Raw genomic sequence first — 21,324 nt, forward strand, 5'->3', positions numbered from 1 at the left:
AGCCTCTTCCTTTAAAGTTAAATAAATTGAGTCCCAGATAAGTGAGACCTTTTAAGATTCTGGTTGGCCCCTTTAACTTTCTCTAAAATTAAAACTCTACCCAACTTCAATTACTAGCTGGCATACTTTGTCAGTCAATTGCTAGACATTTAACAGGTGAAAAGTGGACCCCAATACCTTGATAACTAGGTGGAATAGAATAGAATGCCTTTATTTGTCATATATACATATACAGGTGTACAATACAATGAAATTCTTTCTTCACATATCCCAGCTTGTTTGGAAGCTGGAGTCAGAGCGCAGGGTCAGTCATTGTATGGCACCCCTGGAGCAGAGAGGGTTAAGGACCTTGCTCAGGGCCCAAAAGTGGCTGCATGGCAGAGCTGGGATTTAAACTCTCAACCTTTCAGTTGATAGCCCAAAGCTCTACCCACTAGGCTACCATTGTCCCGTGGTTACCACCAGTAGTCTTGTGGGTCATTGTTGCATCTCAGTCCACCACATCCTGGACCAGGAGCTTATCTGGGAATTCCTCTGCAAGTGGAAGTAAAATAACGAATCAGAATGTGACAGCCTCTGCCACCAGCAGGGGTATATTGTCAGATCAGATTGACTTCAAAAGTATTTGAGCTTTTTAATTGACTACAGGAGGAACACAAAGGCTTGTCTCACATTTGTCAAAACACCTTTATGACCCCAAGATTTTTAGAAAAATGCTCTTCTTTTTCATACACATTCATTATTAGATTAGCATTAAATTAAGCTTCCAACCAGACAAACATTTTAGAATTTGTTTACAGTTACACTTTTCAACAGATTTTGCAAACATCTATTTTAGTGTTGTTGTGCTGAATATATATTTAGTTTAAAGCAGCAAGCAGAAGTGTGAAACTGAATAACTGTTGTATGTGCAGGGGAAAAAGTGTGATAACACTATCACTACAGAAAGTCACTTCAGTGTTTATTGTTGTCATGATACCCTAGCATCCAGACTGTAGAATGTAAAAATGTGGAATATTGTCTCAAAGCAACTTTACAGAATCCAGGACCAACAGACCAAAAACCTCTATTGAGCAAGCTGTGGCAAGGAAAAACTCCCTTAAAATTACAGGAAGAAACCTTGAGAGGAACCAGACTCAGCAGGGACCCCCATCCTCCTTGGGTGGCCTGGAGGATACTTTAAATAAATAGGATTTAAACAAATCATACATACACAAAATTAAACTGAACTAAAATTGAACTAACTAGCAAAAAATAATTGGACTTCTTCATAGGAAAAAACAGCATAGCTGGCACAAAAGCTATTTTGCCACTTGTCTTGTGAATGCGCCTTTACTGAACGGAATATTCCAAGATTAAATGTCTCCATGATTAAGAAGCATAAGGAAAAAATAAAGAAGTAAAGGTAAAGTGCAGGATAATATTTAATGTTTTTTTTTTATTGTAGTTCAGTGTTCTTATATTATATTTGTGTTATTTTCAGTGTAATAGTGTCAAAAACAACCACATTATTTTACATTAGCCTAAAATATATGCAGTTCCACTGGACCATGGAACGCATTAACAGGTTTCCTATACATCCTTATGGGAAAAAATACCTTAAAACTCAACACCTTTTAAACTCAGTGCCATTCCCAGAACCAATTGACACTGATTTTCAAGGTGACCTCCAACTTTGAGGCAATTATTCTTGTTTTAGGATGTTTGGGTGATGCAGCGCTAATACGTGCTACCACCAGTGCTGAGATCTCAAGCTCTCAAGTTCGAATCTCAGCTCTACTATCAGCTGGTTGGGCACCTACACAGACACACAATTGGCTGTGTGTCTATAAAGAAGGGACAATGACTTAAACAGGATTTCTTATCACTGGTGTAGGTATGTCTGGTGAACGGTCAAGGTGAATGCACTAGGGGCGGCTGATCACAGATGGCAGTGCGTGGCTCCCTGTGTGCAAAACTTTACTCTGTCGGACCTCATCCTTGACAGATGAAAAAAAGCAATCAGCTTCGACAGTGTCAAAGGGGGCATGTGACAGCCTCAGCGGCAGTGATAAGAGGGAGCTGAGTTTCAACTGAGCATGATTTTGGGTGCAAAAAAAGGAAGGAGGTATTCTTTTTAGCATCACTGTGCCCCTGTGCAAAAAGTTCAGAAGAATATTGTTTAAATAGGCACAAACTTCCACAGAAGCACTGCTGAAGCTGGTACAACCAAGCTGAAAAAAGGCAAAATGTGCAAAAAAGTATAGAACTATATACATAAATATACAATAAAACGTGCAAAAATGCAGACAAAAATGTGCAAAAACTACACATCATTTATGCATAAATCACCTACATGTTGGCCTTTGGGCAGCACGGTGGCTAAGTGGGTAGCACTGTCGCCTCACAGCAAGAAGGTCCCGGGTTCAATCCCCAGGTGGGGCAGTCCAGGTATTTTCTGTGTGGAGTTTGCATGTTCTCCCCTTGTCTGCGTGGGTTTCCTCCGGGTGCTCCGGTTTCCTCCCACGGTCCAAAGACATGCAGTGAGGTGAACACTAAATTGTCCACGACTGTGTTCGATATGAATCTTGTGTAATGAGTAACTACCGTTTCTGTCATGAATGTAACCGAAAGTGTTAAACATGACGTTAAAATCCTAACAAACAAACATGTTGGCATTTCAAAATACCAACTCACGCACTTTGGATAGATAACCATGGTACTCCTTAAGTGGTACAGTCCTAAAGTAGCCAAATAAACTACACCAGTGTGTTTAACCGCTTGTTTATTGGAATATTTAACTTATTACTTAGATTCAAGGACTGGGTGAAGCCGGTTCAGCCAAATCATCGGAGTCTGCTGTGTTTCCGGTGTACTTTGCAGAAGCCAATCAGAGGACTCATAGGATCCGGGTTAATTGAGACCTTGGACACCCAGCTCTAGTAGATGGAGTGGATAAGGCACAAAGGAAAAAAGGGGTATTTATTGTAGAAGGTTGGATGTGGCTTGCTTGATTTTGGTATGGCTGTCAAGAGCCTGGAAAGCTGAAAAGTGTCCAGAAGGCTTAGAACCTTTAAAGCTGAAAAGCTACAACTTTTGTTTTGACATTATGTAATCAGGCTCCTAAGAAGGGATAGAATTATCGAAGATGCAATCAGAGGATGTGGCAGACACACAGGGTATTAAAACGTCCTGGGCAGAGTTACAAGAATATAACACAAGTCTGAAAATGTGTTGGAAAACCGAGGTGATGACGAAACTGAGATTGAGGAGGAATGATACAGGCATCCACATTCTACTGACCATCTGTTACTGAATCTGTCAGAACCAGTGGCGATTTCTCTAAGACTGCAAGGGAAGCTCAGCTTCCCCTAAAATGTCAAAAATTAAATGGTCAAATATGTACAGTTGTGTTAACATTTCATTGACTACAAATGTGTTAGAACACGTTCATCTCGAAGACGAGTTCATTCAGAATCAGCTACTTATCACAAATCGACTGACTCGAACTTCTCATACATTCCCTTAGCATCAATGCATTTGCCCGCAGAAGCTGAGCGTCTATTCACTTCAATGGGGCTGCATGGGAGGGTTTTTTTCATTGCATCGAAACTCGCCGGTCATTGGATAAATGCCACGATTTTGTCCCGCCCTCGGACGCTGAGCGTCTCTGGGGGTGAATGGAGCTGTGGGCGGGTCTGGACGCTGAGCTTCTGCAAGATGATTGGAGGATCAGTCGAAAGGCTGAATCCCGTTTTGATTGACAGCTATCACTGGGAGCTTCAGTCCCATCGCGGATTTTGCGAGTGAAGTCGAAAGACAAACTGCAACCCATTTCAGGTCATTTTCTTGAAAAGGAACAGAGGGCACAATTTATATATAAATAAATTGACAAATTTTATGATGTAAGCCGACAATGAGCTTCCCCTCTTTGAAAGACCAGCAGCCGCCACTGGTCAGAACGTAGTTTTCCTTTTCCATTATTATTTTCATACACAACATATTTTACTGTTATATAGCAACTATCTTAAAATCTTTCAGCGACAGTGACAATATTTTCAAATGACCACAAATGCAACATGGGGTTAAATTCAAATACAGTAATTCAAGTAAGCAACATGATTAAAAGATATGTTTTCTGTGTCCAGACTTGCAGTGCACACCCACATGAATTTTCTGCAGCCCACCCATTATAGAAACACATGCATGTGATTGCCAAGTCTTTCCTGATACTGAATCTTCTTTCAATTATTACTTTCATGGTACTGAAACAGCCAGCATAAAAGAAAAATATAAATGCACATTTGTGAGATTTTAAATACAGGTGTCTTAATTGAATATAAAGAATCAGTTGTATCAGTTAAATGGAGTATTCGTTGAAATTGAATGAGCCTTTTTCATATAAAAGGCTACATATAAAAGGTGTCAGATTTAGTTACAACAATTCTGCTACATTTCACTCCATCCACCCTGTGATGGACTGGTGACCTGTCCGAAGTGTTTCTGGACAGGTCGCCCAATGTATTAGACCCCTGCAACCTTGATTTGGATACAGCAGTATCAAAAGAGTATTAACTTGGTGCTAATCAAAAGAAAAATTCATTTATTCATTGTCTGTTTTACCACCATTTAATCCTACTCAGGGTCGCGGTGGGTCCAATTCACTGGGCAAAAAACTTGAAACACTCTGAACAGGTTTCCAGTCCAACACAGGACAACAATACATATACACATTCACACACACTCATACCTAGACAGACTGTTAGTATCTACTTACTGCATGTCTGTGGACTCCGGAGCTCCCAGAGAAAACAAGCAGACACGGGAAGAACATGCAAACTCCACATAGAAAGGACCTGGACCTTTCCAACTGGGGATCGAACCAAGAACCTTCTTGATGCCCAACAATTAAGAAAAAAAAAAAACATATTCGGGGCGCCCAGGTGGAGCAGAGGTAAAAACATGCTAGCACACCAGAGCTGACATTTCAAATTCGTCGGTTCGAAACTCAGCTCTGCCATCCGTCAGGCTGGGCACCTACATGAACAATGATTGGCTGTTGTTCAAGAGGGAAGCCGGACAGGACCTCATAACTGATGCAGTTACAACCTCTGCTGGCTGATTGATGGCGCCTGCACAGAGATGAGGGATAATGAGGATCAGGGTGTGGCTCTCCGTACACAAAGCTGATCCGCATTTGAACTTGCCTCGTGCAAGTGAAAAGATGCAGTCGGCTACTGCACATGTGTTGGAGGGGGCATGTGTCAGTCTCGGGGTGGAGATCAACATCAGTAGAGAGAAAGAATAATGCAACTGGGTAAGTGGATACGATTAGATTGGGAGGAAAATTGGGGAAGTATGCAAAAAAAACATCTTTAAAATATGTGTCACTTGGGTGGTGCAGAATTAAATTATGCTATCACACTAGCTCTGGGATTCAGGGTTCTAATCCCAGTGGTGTCTTTGGCAGCTCGGGCATCTAGATATCTAGATACAGATATGATGGCTGTGTCTGGGGACCCACTGCAACCCTGACCAAAAAAGGGTAAATTTCTGTAGGTATTGTAAAATATTGTACAGCATAGACAACTGAACGTCTGCTACTAAATGCAAGTTCGCTCTGTGAATTATACCTGACAGAGACATATGTCTGGAGATACTCCTGTGATTTAAATATCAGTATGTGATCATTTAGTATTACTGTACACTCAGTATGGGGCATTGTGCATGTTACATCATAGCAGTGACCTCATATTATGAAAACCGACAGTATGTTATGTAAGTACCTTTGTGGTCTTGATCTTGTTTCCTGAGACACAACTCCATCCTTTAAGATCAGGCAGAACCTTACACTCCTCCCCATCCAAGCACGGGTGCATCTGACACCACCACTTCTGCTCCACTATGGAGGCTGTGGGAGGATAAATGCACTCTTTTAATTTGAGTATATCAATAAGCCTGAAGATTAAGCATATATGTTGATGTGGACTGATAGGGAACATCAATATTGTGGTCTAAAAGGTGTTCTGATGGTTGTCAGATATGTCCGCTCTGGAAATTATGTATGTAATGTCTGGTAATGTAGAACCTGCCACACCTACTTAAGTTACATCACTAAGAACAGGATTTCTTTTCTAGCCTTAACAGAAATACAAACCCTTCTAAGAAGCCATTATATTGCATACAGCTAAAAAAGGTGTTATATCTAAATATGTAATGGAGATAATGAAAAGGTTAAGTACTTATCGTTTTGTCAAGATTTCCTGCAGTGAGCACATTAGTGCTATGCTTTAATTTGAAGATAATGTCAGACACAAAATGTCATCCTATAGGTCAGACAGCACTGAGGGGCTATTCTTGAGGGGCTGTTCTCCAATTGCTTTGTTCTCAGACATTTTATTACAACTCAACTATTGTAGAACATCTAGAAATTAAACAAACATACAAATTATATTGTATGGTTGTTTTTATATCAAGAAGATATGGTCAAAAGCTTTATTAGTTTAGATGTTTCAGCCATACTTATTGCTTATACACTTATTGCTTATACAGTGACTGCAAGTAGATCTTTTATTTAATAATATACTTTTTCATGACTATAAAGAACTAATTTTCGTTGTAGAACCACTTTAAATCAACACACATGGGTAGGTTTATAGCAAAAACGACTCCCTTTAGGTCTTGCCACAGCAAATTTACTCTGTTTAAATCAGGTGTTTTGGGCGGCTCAGTGGGTAGCACTGTCGCCTCACAGCAAGAAGGTTCTGGGTGTGATTCCCAGGTGGAGCAGTTTGGGTCCTTTCTGTGTGGTTTGCATGTTCTCCCCGTGTCTGCGTGGGTTTTTTTAGGAGCTCCGGTTTCCTCCCACAGTCCAAAGACATGCAAGTGAGGTGAATTGGAGATACAAAATTGTCTTTGACTGTATCAGCTGTAGCAGCTCCTGACTTTTCCATGGCTTTTCAATTGGAGGTGGATGCGAGTCATGTGGGTGCTTGTGCGGTGCTTCTTCAATGGAATTTTAAAGCCTGTGTGTTGCTTTTCCAAGAAGTTTAATAAACATCAGTTAAATTACAGCACTATTGAAAAAGAGGCTTTTGCTCTTTTAATGTCCTTACAACATTTTTAAGTATACCTGGGCTCCAGTTTGTTGCCAGTTGTTGTGTATACTGACCAAACACACATGTGTTTTTGCATCGAATGCGAAATTCGAACCAGCGATTGATGCGTTGGGCTTTACTGGTCCAAGACTTTTATCTGGACATTCAGCATAAGAAAGGCTCTGATAAAGTAATAATAGTAATAATAGTACTACTACTACTAATTATAATAATAAAGGCTCTGGTGGCAGATGTGCTATCATGGCTAGGTGTTTAATTACAGAAAACCTATATTGTTTTGTGGTGGTGGTGGGGGGGGGGGGGGGGGGGGGGGGTGTTACGACCCTAGACGATTCCGCTTAGTTTGTCACCAAATTTGATTTGTTAAAAGTTCCGCTCACACCTCGTGCTTCAGATATGTCTGTTTTTGTAACTCCAGATGTCTTTTTTCAGTATAAAGTGATGGCTTTTGGATTAAAAAATGCCCCAGCTACCTTCCAATGTCTTGTTAATTGGAATTGATAATTGTGACGCATATCTGGATGACGAACTGATTTATTCTTCGAATTGGAGTGATCACATTGCTGCATTAAAGACAGTGTTCAGTTGTTTAAGAGATGCATCTCCTACATTAAACCTGGCTACATGTCAATTTGGGAAAGCTACAATTACTTACACCGATCAGGCATAACATTGTGACCACGTTCCTAATATTATGTTGGTCCCCCTTTTGTTGCTAAAACAGCCCTGACTCGTCAGGGCATGGACTCCACTAGACTCCCTAAAGGTGTGCTGTGGTATCTGGCACCAAGATGTTAGCAGCAGATCCTTTAACTCCTGTAAGTTGCGAGGTGGGGCCTCCATGGATCGGACTTGTTTGTCCAGCACATCCCACAGATGCTCAATTGAATTGAGATCTGGGGAATTTGGAGGCCAAGTCAACACCTCAGACTCGTTGTTGTGCTCCTCAAACCATTCCTGAACCATTTTTGCTTTGTGGCAGGGTGCCATGTGTTCCCCAGGTAAGTGACGCACACGCACCCGGCCATCCACGTGATGTTAAAGAAAACGGGATTCATCAGACCAGGCCACTTTCTTCCATTGCTCTGTGGTTCAGTTCCGATGCTCACAAGCCCATTGTTGGTGCTTTTGGTGGTGAACAGGGGTCAGCATGGGCACCCTGATTGGTCTGCGGCTATGCAGCCCATACGCAAAAAAAACTGCAATGCACTGTGTATTCTGACACCTTTCTATCAGAACCAGCATTAACTTCTTTAGCAATTTGAGCTACAGTAGCTCATCTGTTAGATCCGACCACACGGGCCAGCCTTCACTCCCCACGTGCATCAATGAGCCTTGGCCGCCCATGACCCTGTCGCCGGTTTATCACAATTCCTTCCTTGGACCACTTTTGATAGATACTGACCACTGCAGACCGGGAACACCCCACAAGAGCTACAGTTTTGAAGATGCTCTGACCAAGTCGTCTAGCCATCACAATTTGGCCCTTGTCAAACTCGCTCAAATCCTTAAGCTTGCTCATTTTTCCTGTTTCTAACACATCAACTTTGAGAATAAAATGTTCACTTGCTGCCTAATATATCCCACCCACTAACAGGTGCCGTGATGAAGAGATCATCAGTGTTATTCACTTCACCTGTCAGTGGTCGTAATGTTATGCCTGGTCGGTGTATCTTGGCAAACAAGTTGGACAAGGACAAAGGCGTCCTGTTGAGACTAAAGTCTCAGTTATAGTTCAGTACGATATTTAGTATGAAATGTGAATTAAGTCGATTTCTTGGTATGGTGGGATACTATCGATCATTCTGCCCAAATTTTGCTCATGTAGTGTTGCCACTGACATCTCTTCTTAAATACATAACTAGGAGGCCGCTCAGGTGGCGCAGCGGTAAAAAGAAACGCGCTGCAACCAGGGCTGGATTCTGAGAAGCGTCGTATCGAATCCAGCCTTGTTTTACCGGCTCGAAGCTGAGTGGCTATATGAGCAACGATTGGCCGGTTGCTCATGTCGGGGGTGGGACAAAGAACCGGATGTGGGTCTCTCTCTGTCAGAATGCGGTTGCGTTCTCTGCCGGCTGATTGGAGGCGCTTACACAGAGATGGGAGGGGGTGCACTTAGGGTGTGTCTCTCCGCATGCAACGCTAGGTGGCGCCAAACTCGTCAATGTGTGGGTGGCAAAGATGCATCTGGCTGTTGCTCGTGTTTCGGAGGGGATACGGGTTAGCTTCAATCACCTCCGTCAGGGCAGGGTTCGGCATAGACAGAGAGGAAGCGCGATGCTAATTGAACAATTGGATGCGCTAAAAAGGGGAGAAAAAGGGGTAAAAATTAAAAAAAAAAAAAAAAAAAAAAAAAATACATAACTAGGGTCCTTATACAGCGCCGAAGACCGCACCCACTTATTAGTCCGGTCTTTATCCCCCCAGCAGACTGGTGGCCAATTTTGGCTGCTGCAGGCACTGCGCCCAGCCGACCGGGTAGTTCAGAATTCCAGCACTAGTGCTCTAGCGGAAAAGAGCCTGAAAAATGCTCTTTTGACTGAATGAACACAAATTCTTACAGACACGCTCCAAAATTTTGTAAAAAGTCTTCAAGAAAGAAGCTGTAAGAGGCTGTTATCGGAACAAAGGAACTCTAATTAATGCACATGGTTGTGGAATTCAGTATCTATCAGGCTCATGGTCAGGTATTCACGGTAGCTTTGTTTATATGTACACTATATGGCCAAAGCATGTCAATTATTCAATTATTCAATCTGATCAATCAAACATAGTCCTGAGCCTGAAGTTTTAAATCATTAAATCTAGTCTATGTACAAAAACTTTTTAAACGCTTTTCAATGCCTATAACATGATAATAAATGGTCAATACCCATTTTTAAATATCAACATCAGTAAGTATAAGAAAGTACAATCTTGCTTTTATGACCTCCTGCAATCTCTAAAAGCATACTAGCTATCTAACAGCTAATAAATTATCCAAAGTCGAGCCTAAAATAAACCCAAATATTCACAAATTTGCTTACACCTCATATCTTGTAAAACTGCCTTTAATAGCACATTGAATGAGCACACCTGTTACTCTTACTATATTTTTTTATGAAAGTCACATTTCCTAATCTTGGTCAGGGCCACATTTGGTGTTAAAATATTCTATTATTATTATTAAATCTTGTAAAGTTCTGTGGAAAAAGTACCTAATGCCCATCAGAGCACCTTTATCATCACATATTTTCTTATACTAATAAGAAACTGCATTTTCGTTGTAGAACCACTTTAAATCAACACACATGGGTAGGTTTATGGGTAAAAACAACTCCCTTTACGTCTTGCCACAGCAAATTTACTCTGTTTAAATCAGGTGTTTTGGGCGGCTCAGTGGGTAGCACTGTCGCTTCACAGCAAGAAGGTCCTGGGTGCAATTTCTAGGTGGAGCGATTTGGGTCCTTTCTGTGTGCAGTGCATGTTCTCCCCGTGTCTGTGTGGGTTTCCTCTGGGTGGTTCGGTTTCCTCCTACAGTCCAAAGACATGCAAGTGAGGTGAATTGGAGATACAAAATTGTCCTTGACTGTATCAGCTGTAGCAGCTCCTGACTTTTCCATGGCTTTTCAATTGGAGGTGGATGCGAGTCATGTGGGTGCTTGTGCGGTGCTTCTTCAAGAAGCTGAAAATGGAATTTTAAAGCCTGTGTGTTGCTTTACCAAGAAGTTTAATAAACATCAGTTAAATTACAGCACTATTGAAAAAGAGGCTTTTGCTCTTTTAATGTCCTTACAACATTTTTAAGTATACCTGGGCTCCAGTTTGTTGCCAGTTGTTGTGTATACTGACCAAACACACATGGGTTTTTGCATCGAATGCGAAATTTGAACCAGCGATTGATGCGTTGGGCTTTACTGGTCCAAGACTTTTATCTGGACATTCAGCATAAGAAAGGCTCTGATAAAGTAATGATAATACTACTACTACTAATTATAATAATAAAGGCTCTGGTGGCAGATGTGCTATCATGGCTAGGTGTTTAATTACAGAAAACCTATATTGTTTTATGGTGGTGGTGTGGGTGTGTGTGTGTGTGGGGGGGGGGGGGGGGGGGGGTTTACGACCCTAGACGATTTCGCTTAGTTTGTCACCAAATTGGATTTGTTAAAAGAATATTGGCAAGTTCCGCTCACACCTCGTGCTTCAGATATGTCTGTTTTTGTAACTCCAGATGTCTTTTTTCAGTATAAAGTGATGGCTTTTGGATTAAAAAATGCCCCAGCTACCTTCCAATGTCTTGTTAATTGGAATTGATAATTGTGACGCATATCTGGATGACGAACTGATTTATTCTTCGAATTGGAGTGATCACATTGCTGCATTAAAGACAGTGTTCAGTTGTTTAAGAGATGCATCTCCTACATTAAACCTGGCTACATGTCAATTTGGGAAAGCTACAATTACTTACACCGATCAGGCATAACATTGTGACCACGTTCCTAATATTATGTTGGTCCCCCTTTTGTTGCCAAAACAGCCCTGACTCGTCAGGGCATGGACTCCACTAGACTCCCTAAAGGTGTGCTGTGGTATCTGGCACCAAGATGTTAGCAGCAGATCCTTTAACTCCTGTAAGTTGCGAGGTGGGGCCTCCATGGATCGGACTTGTTTGTCCAGCACATCCCACAGATGCTCAATTGAATTGAGATCTGGGGAATTTGGAGGCCAAGTCAACACCTCAGACTCGTTGTTGTGCTCCTCAAACCATTCCTGAACCATTTTTGCTTTGTGGCAGGGTGCCATGTGTTCCCCAGGTAAGTGACGCACACGCACCCGGCCATCCACGTGATGTTAAAGAAAACGGGATTCATCAGACCAGGCCACTTTCTTCCATTGCTCTGTGGTTCAGTTCCGATGCTCACAAGCCCATTGTTGGTGCTTTTGGTGGTGAACAGGGGTCAGCATGGGCACCCTGATTGGTCTGCGGCTATGCAGCCCATATGCAAAAAAACTGCAATGCACTGTGTATTCTGACACCTTTCTATCAGAACCAGCATTAACTTCTTTAGCAATTTGAGCTACAGTAGCTCATCTGTTAGATCCGACCACACGGGCCAGCCTTCACTCCCCACGTGCATCAATGAGCCTTGGCCGCCCATGACCCTGTCGCCGGTTTATCACAATTCCTTCCTTGGACCACTTTTGATAGATACTGACCACTGCAGACCGAGAACACCCCACAAGAGCTACAGTTTTGAAGATGCTCTGACCAAGTCGTCTAGCCATCACAATTTGGCCCCTGTCAAACTCGCTCAAATCCTTAAGCTTGCTCATTTTTCCTGTTTCTAACACATCAACTTTGAGAATAAAATGTTCACTTGCTGCCTAATATATCCCACCCACTAACAGGTGCCGTGATGAAGAGATAATCAGTGTTATTCACTTCACCTGTCAGTGCTCATAATGTTATGCCTGGTCGGTGTATCTTGGCAAACAAGATGGACAAGGACAAAGGCGTCCTGTTGAGACTAAAGTCTCAGTTATAGTTCAGTACGATATTTAGTATGAAATGTGAATTAAGTCGATTTCTTGGTATGGTGGGATACTATCGATCATTCTGCCCAAATTTTGCTCATGTTGTGTTGCCACTGACATCTCTTCTTAAATACATAACCAGGGTCCTTATACAGCGCCGAAGACCGCACCCACTTATTAGTCCGGTCTTTATCCACCCAGCAGACTGGTGGCCAATTTTGGCTGCTGCAGGCACTGCGCCCAGCCGACCGGGTAGTTCAGGATTCCAGCACTAGTGCTCTAGCGGAAAAGAGCCCGAAAAATGCTCTTTTGACTGAATGAACACAAATTCTTACAGACACGTTCCAAAATTTTGTAAAAAGTCTTCAAGAAAGAAGCTGTAAGAGGCTGTTATCGGAACAAAGGAACTCTAATTAATGCACATGGTTGTGGAATTCAGTATCTATCAGGCTCATGGTCAGGTGTTCACGGTAGCTTTGTTTATATGTACACTATATGGCCAAAGCATGTCAATTATTCAATTATTCAATCTGATCAATCAAACATAGTCCTGAGCCTGAAGTTTTAAATCATTAAATCTAGTCTATGTACAAAAACTTTTTAAACGCTTTTCAATGCCTATAAAATGATAATAAATGGTCAATACCCATTTTTAAATATCAACATCAGTAAGTATAAGAAAGTACAATCTTGCTTTTATGACCTCCTGCAATCTCTAAAAGCATACTAGCTATCTAACAGCTAATGAATTATCCAAAGTCGAGCCTAAAATAAACCCAAATATTCACAAATTTGCTTACACCTCATATCTTGTAAAACTGCCTTTAATAGCACATTGAATGAGCACACCTGTTACTCTTACTATATTTTTTTATGAAAGTCACATTTCCTAATATTGGTCAGGGCCAAATTTGATGTTAAAATATTCTATTATTATTAATTAATATTAATGCCCAGCAGAGCACCTTTATCATCACATATTTTCTTATACTAATAAATTTCATATTATTAAACAAAAAAAAAACTTTTTTATTTATTTATTTAGCATTTTATTTTCTATTTATTTATGCATTGTCTCCCGTTTTCTCCTGATTTAGCAGAGCCAATTTGTCTTCCGCTGCTGTGAATCGCGACTCCAAAACTATGACATTTTTTTTAAATCTACTTACATGTTGAACTGCTTTCATGTTTTTGGACTGTTGCACTGCATGCTTGTACATTAAATTCTTTAAAAAATTCTGATAAAGAGTGGAATTTATCAATTCTTTAATTACAGCAAGTCTTCAAGGTCCTAGTCTTGCAAGGCCAAGCTGCCAGAGTCCAACTCTCAAACAGATTCTTCAGGCTTATATCTTGTTAGACCCTGTGAAACTGAGTGAGTCCTGGTACAGAAAATCCACCTCCACATATTCACACTACCAACACCACTCGATGAATTGCTGTGTTTTTGCTTTTAGCCAGACAAAAAAATTTGAAAAGCTACAATTTTGTTTTGTCTGTCCATGGAACATCTGGGGATATATCCAGGTGCTTTTTACAAATGCAGAAGATGAAAAATGCTTTTTTTTTTGTAATATATACATACACTGATCAGCCATAACATTAAAACCATCTCCTTGTTTCTACACTCACTGTCCATTTTATCAGCTCCACTTACCATATAGGAGCACTTTGTAGTTCTACAATTACTGACTGTAGTCCATCTATTTCTTTACATAACTTTTTAACCTGCTTTCACCCTGTTCTTCAATGCTCAGGACCCCCACAGAGTAGGTATTATTTAGGTGGTGAATCAATCTCAGCACTGCAGTGACACTGACATGGTGGTGGTGCGGTAGTGTGTGTTGTGCTGGTATGAGTGGATCAGACACAGCAGCACTGCTGGAGTTTTTAAATACCGTGTCCACTCACTGTCCACTCTATTAGACACCCCTACCTTGTTGGTCCACCTTGTAGATGTAAAGTCAGAGACGATCACTCATCTATTGCTGCTGTTTGAGTTGGTCATCTTCTAGACCAGTGGCCACAGGACGCTGCCCACGGGGCGCTGTTAGCTGGATGTTTTTGGTTGGTGGACTATTCTCAATCCAGCAGTGACAGTGAGGTGTTTAAAAACTCCATCAGCACTGCTGTGTCTTATCCACTCATACCGGCACCGTGTGTCAGTCTCGCTCTTCTCAATCAGGAGTGGAGATCAATATCAGTAGAGAGGAAGCGTAATGCAATCGGGTAATTGCATTTATTAATTGGTAGATTGGGAGTAAAATTTGAGGGAAAAAAATTAAGGCACCCCCCAGACATCTTTAGTGTGCATAAGTCAAAGTAATGCTGCAGATTCTTAACTAGATTACTAGGCTATTCCAACACTTTAAATATTTCTTTTTAAACCAGTAGTGTAGTACAGCAATATGATCAAGGTCATTGTCCTGCTGGAAGGTAAACATTCATCCCAGTCTCAAATATCTGGCAGACTGAAGCAGGTTTTCTTTAAAAATGCAATGTATTCATTGCCTTTTTACCACAGCATGATGCTGCCACCACAATGTGTTACAGACTCCAATTCCCAACATGCCCCACGGCAAGCTTCGCCCTCGGATGCGTGGATCGCACTCATTATCGCCTGAGCTCTAATACTGTTATGTTACGTCTCAGTTTCATCTGTTTGTTTTTTGAGTTCTGTATGACACAGTATTTCCAGTTAGAACAAAACTGCTTCCATCTAACCACACCCAATTTTTGTTTAACCTAACCCTGGACGTGTCATAACAATACCTGAAGCTCATTCCACTTCCTTTCTTAAGGAGTTCTGTTCCCTTTTCAAGGAGTTCTCTTTCCTTATTAAGTAGTTTGAGCAATATCAGGAACCTGGCTCTCTTAAACCCTACCTAATAGGAATCCTTAATTAATTTTATTTAACACCTGTATTTGTCCTACTATTCAATGTCAAAATTACTGATGAGAAAAATGTCTATTACACCAGGTTTGTGCAAAACATTCTTGAACATTACTTCAAGAATCATTGGAAGCTTTAATATGTACAACCCTAAATCAGAAAAAGTTGGGACAGCATGGAACAATGCAAATAATAAAAAACAAAGAGTTTCTTACATTTACTTTGACTTTTATTTGATTGCAGACAGGATGAACCTGAGATATTTCATGTTTTATCTGCTCAACTTCATTTCATTTATTAATAAACCTCCATTCCTGCATTTCAGGCCTGCAACACATTCCAAAAAAAGTTGGGACAGTAAAGCATTTACCACTTTGTAATGTTGCCATTCCTTTTCACCACACTTAAAAGATGTTTTGGCAGTGAGGATACCAAGTGATTTAGTGTTTCAGCTTTTAATTTGTCTCATTCTTCCTGCAAACACGTCTTAAGATGTGCAACAGTACGGGGTCGTCGTTGTCGCATTTTTTGTTTCAAAAGGCAGCATATGTTGCTCTAAGATCTCAATGTACTTTTCTGCATTAATGCTGCCATCACAGAAGTGTAAATGACCTTTGCCAAGGGCACTGACACAGCCCCATACCATGACAGACCCTGGCTTTTGGACTTGCTGATAACAGTCTCTATGATCCTTTTCGTCTTTGGTCCGGAGTACACGGCGTCCATTTTTTCCAAAAAAGACCTGGACTGCTGATTCATCTGACCACAATACACATTTCCACTGTGTGATGGTCCATCCTAGATGCCTCCAAACTCAGAGAAATCAGCGGCTTCTGGACATGGTTAACATAAGGCTTCTTCTTTTTTGCACGGTAAAGTTTTAAGTGGTATTTGTGTATGTAACTCCGTATTGTAGTGTGTGACAAAGGTTTGCCAAAGTAATCTCTCACCCATGTGGTTATATCAGCTATTGTTGAGTGGCGGTTCTTGATGCAGTGCCGTCTGAGGGATCAAAGATCACGGATGTTCAGCTTAAGTTTGCACCCTTGGCTTTTACGCACGGAAATTCCTCCCGATTCCTTGAATCGTTTAATGATATTATGCACTGTAGAGGAAGAAATATGCAAATCCCTTCCAATCTTTCTTCGAAGTACATTGTTTTTAAACATTTCAATCATTTTCTCACATATTTGTTGACAAAGTTTTTGTACCAAACCATGATTACAATCACCTGTTGACATCACCTGTTTGACATCACAACATTATTTAGTTTTTTCACCTCATTATTAGCCCTAAATTGCCCCCTGTCCCAACTTGTTTTGGAATGTGTTGCAGGCCTGAAATGCAGGAATGGAGGTATATTAACAAATAAAATGGAGTTGAGCAGATAAAACATGAAATATATTGGGTTCAAACTGTCTGCAATCAAATAAAAGTCAAAGTAAATGTAAGAAACTGTGTTTTTATTTCATTTGCATTTTCCATACTGTCCCAACTTTTTCTGATTTGGGCTTGTAAAATAATTATAATTGAATAAATATAAAATTGTTTTAGTTTTCATTATAGTGTCTCAGTACTTGTACTTATTACAATTCGACTGTTATATACAATATTATACAATATTAGAATTAAATAATTTTTACATTGATAAGTCAGTAATGTTCATCTGTTTGGAATAACATCATTATTTAGTTTTTTCATCTCATTACTCAATCTTACTTTTTAACCAACTTTTTTTGGACTGAATTGCAGGCCTGAAATGCAAGAGTGAAGGTATATTAAAAGAACTTAAAAGAACACAATGATTATTTAATAATCATTGTGGTAATATAATGCAGTACATTATTGGGTCATGTGGACAAAATATGGAAATGCAACCATTTTTTAGTACAGCACCAAATTTTTTCTTCACTTTGGACAACACCAATACGATATTCTTTACGCTTCTATTAATAACTGGAAACTGTTATACAAAACAGTTCAGACTCTGGCAAGCAAGAAAATCAGAAACAAGTGAGGGTAAACATTACACAATCAACTTTCACACATTCTAAAAAAATCATAGGATTACTTAACACACTTTGTAGAATTCAGTTTCTTGACCACCCAGTAAATTAGTATCTATGGGGTATTTGTATTTTTTGCTGTTGCTGGGATACTGCATGATTATAATTAACTCATTCAGATATTTGTAGTAAAAAAGACATAAGGACATAAGGACAATCTTTTGCCATCTATTAAATAATTCAACATATTTGTACATGATTATTTTGGTGAAATGAATAATTCTGCAATTAACCTTGGCATACCTCTCTAACTCCTCATTAGTGATTTTTCTGTGTCCAAACTAGACTAATTAGACTGCACACATTAGACTAAGCCACAGAATTTAAGCATAATTAATAAAGTGTTTTATAGTTTCTTACTAATCAGGAATTTCTGTCACTTGGAGCCATTTCTTCAGAATCATGAGTTTTTCTTTGCATAATAGTTCATAGTATGACCTTGTCCTCTATATTAAGTGTAGTCATTTTTTCTTGTTATTGCCTGTTTTTTTAATAAACACCATGATTTTAACATCTATGCACCTGTGTCCTGTTAACACTTCTAGCTTTTTGTTACGATAAAGTGTTGTCTGAATTTATGACAAGTCATTACAAACACATTATCTTATCCAATCACATTACATTTGTACTTTTTATGCTTGAAGGGTGCACAATTTATTTTACAACTGTATGTTACAACTGCATTCCTGTACGTTTCTTTAGACAAGACTATATGTCTGATGAACCTTTAAAGGTATACTGTATACATATAATAGAGATTAAAAAATACAAGCAATAGGAGTTAATTGAATGAAAAAAACTGTACCATCTACACAGGAGGGTGCAGCTCGTGTGGTTCCAGCTACTTGTCCCGGAAAGCAGGAACATTTGACAGTCTGAGAACGCTCCTCAATCTTGTTCTTATTGCAGCATCGATGTAACGCTACGACTTCACAAGTTCCTGCTCGAACTTGATGAACTGCTGAACAAAACACACCAGACATAAATTAAAAATTTTGCAGGCACTAATAAGTTGCAGGTGTAACAGATAGAGCTGTTACTCTGGCCAATAATTAATTATGGGCTGTGGCAGCCACCGTAGTGCAGAGGAGCCCCCGTCCCTCTTTTCCTGGTACTCCAGGTGTTTGTTATTAGTACCGGTGAGTATATAGGTATGGCAGCAGGCTTGACGTTTGAGCTCGTGCTACCACCATAACGGGGCTTGTTCTTCAGGGCTTTGCTACTGGGGGACATTTTGCCTGAAGGTGTTTACTGGATACGGGTGTCGCTTCCTCCCTTCTCAGTTTTCACGCTGTTAGTTATTAGCGGCAGCATATACTTAGTATGCTGGGGTCGGAGCTGCTATTGGGTGTTGGTGTAGGCAGTACTGGCGGCGTGTATGTTGGCGTGCCGAATAACGGGTGGGTTCAGGAATCAGCGCTGGTTTTGGTGTGGAGCATGGTCATCCTTGCTGTGACTAGTAACTGCAGTTTAAAGGCTCTGCATCGGCGCAGCATCTGGCTGGTCTAGGTGGCATTCAGGTGTAAAGGATGGAGCGTTCTACTCAAGCACTGCTGTTTTACCTATACTGGGCATTTCGCTTAGGTTTATCTGTTGTTTATTGTAATTAAAATCAATCTTTATGTGGTTTATTGGTTTTGCATACCCGATTCTTTACTTAATGGCTGTGTTTTGAATGTATTCTTTTATTTTTATTTTTTTTTCTCTTATTATAATTATGGTGAAAGGTACCACTGCCTGGCCAAAAAAAAGGTCACCACCTGGATTTAACTAAGCAAATAGGTAAGAGCCTCCCATTGGATAATTACTGCATGGGTGATTATGTTTCAGCTGGCAACAAGTTATTTAACCCTAACTGATGCAGTGAGTAGCTTCTTATTTGGTAAACAACCATTTTTAAAGACACATCCTGTGGTTGTGGAAAATATGTTAATCTGTTTCAGAAGGGTCAAATTATTGGCATGCATCAAGCAGAGAAAACATCTAAGGAGATTGCTGAAACTACTAAAATCGGGTTAGGAACTGTCCAACGCATTATTAAAAAGTGGAAGGACAGTGGGGAAACATCATCTTTGATGAAGGAATGTGGTCGGAAAAAAATCTTGAATGATCGTGATCGGCGATCAACGTTTGGTGAAATCAAATGGTAGAAAAACTGCAGTAGAACTCAGGGAAATGTTTAATAGTGAAAGTAAGAGCATTTCCACACACACAATGTGAAGGGAACTCAAGGGATTGGGACTAAACAGCTGTGTAGCCTTAAGAAAACCACTTGTCAGTGAGGCTAACCGGCAAAAACGGCTTCAATTTGCTAGGGAGCATAAAGATTGGACTCTGGACCAATGGAAGAAGGTCATGTGGTCTGATGAGTCAAGATTTACCCTGTTCCAGAGTGATGGGCGCATCAGGGTAAGAAGAGAGGCGGCTGAAGTGATGCACCCATCATGCCTAGTGCCTACCGTACAAGCCTGTGGGGGCAGTGCTATGATCTGGGGTTGCTGCAGTCGGTCAGGTCTAGGTTCAGCATCGTTATGTGCCCAACGAATGAGGTCAGCTGACTACCTGAATATACTGAACGACCAGGTTATTCCATCAATGGATTTTTTCTTCCCTGATGGCACGGGCATATTCCAAGATGACAATGCCAGGATTCATCGGGCTCAAATTGTGAAAGAGTGGTTCAGGGAGCATGAGACATCATTTTCACACATGGATTGGCCACCACAGAATCCAATGTGCTGGAGAAGACTTTGCGCAGTGGTCCAAATCTCCCATCATCAATACAAGATCTTGGGGAAAAATTTATGCAACTCTGGACAGAAATAAATGTTGTGACATTGCAGAAGCTTGTGGAAATGATGCCACAGCGAATGAGTGCCGTAATCAAAGCTAAAGGCGGTCCAACCAAATATTAGTGTGTGTGACCTTGTTTTTGGCCAGGCAGTGTATATTGGCTGTAGCGCCCTCGCTCTTGCACCTTTGTCTTGCACCTAGCTTGTAGTATTGTCACTATTTTTGGTGGTTTTGTAACTGGTATGTGTGTGATTTCTTAGTGTGCTGTTTCAGGTACATAGAACCAAGTGTTGGAGAGTTTGGAGTTGGTTTTCTCTGGGATAATAATAGAGCATTTGCCCAGTGTTAGAATTTGCACAGCCAGTATACCCGCCTGTTTCCTTTTTCTTGTTCATAGTACCTGAATGATGAGGCCCTGCTTGTGATGTCAGATATATGAATTTTAGGTTATCGTACTATTGATGTGTATTGTCTTTTAAAATATTCAGTAAAAGAATACATTGAACTCAATCTCACATCTTTTACATTTCTTAACGTACCTGTGTGTTTGTGGGTTTTACCTGCATTACATTTCCTAGGGTGAAATTCCTTAGGTGACATTGTCGGACAAAATGGAATAAATAAAAAAAACAATTAGATTAACTGAACTGCCCCTCAGTCGGCGGTTGTGTCATGTGCCTGAGCCAGTTGCGGCCACACAGGCACTAAAAACAATCTAATATTTACTTATTCTAGTATAAGTAATTGTATGTGCTCTGGTAATGCAGTGGTCTATTACATTATCCCACAACTGGGTTTGAAACACAGCAGTGCTATCAGCTATCATCAGGGTGTCTACACAGACATGATTGGCTATGTATTTGGGGGAATAACTGAAGCCTTGTGATGGATTGGTGCCGTGTCCCGGGTATTCCTTGATTTGCACCCAGTGTTTCCCAGTAAAACCTGACCAGCTATG

The 21,324-nt window shown here is 40.6% G+C and overlaps 1 protein-coding gene across 1 annotated transcript in view; it reads right to left on the minus strand.

The window, feature by feature from the left end:
- LOC134324859 (chemokine-like protein TAFA-2) overlaps positions 1-21,324 on the minus strand; it is a 55,030-nt gene that overhangs the window by 5,301 nt on the left and 28,405 nt on the right. Inside the window, exons 3-4 of the mRNA XM_063006777.1 lie at positions 18,379-18,534; positions 5,766-5,890 (exon numbers count right to left, since the gene is read on the minus strand). Coding sequence (XP_062862847.1) covers positions 5,766-5,890; positions 18,379-18,534 — 281 coding nt within the window. The remainder of the gene's footprint in view (positions 1-5,765; positions 5,891-18,378; positions 18,535-21,324) is intronic.

The sequence above is a fragment of the Trichomycterus rosablanca genome, chromosome 1 (assembly GCF_030014385.1).
Source record: "Trichomycterus rosablanca isolate fTriRos1 chromosome 1, fTriRos1.hap1, whole genome shotgun sequence".
Lineage (NCBI taxonomy): Eukaryota > Metazoa > Chordata > Actinopteri > Siluriformes > Trichomycteridae > Trichomycterus > Trichomycterus rosablanca.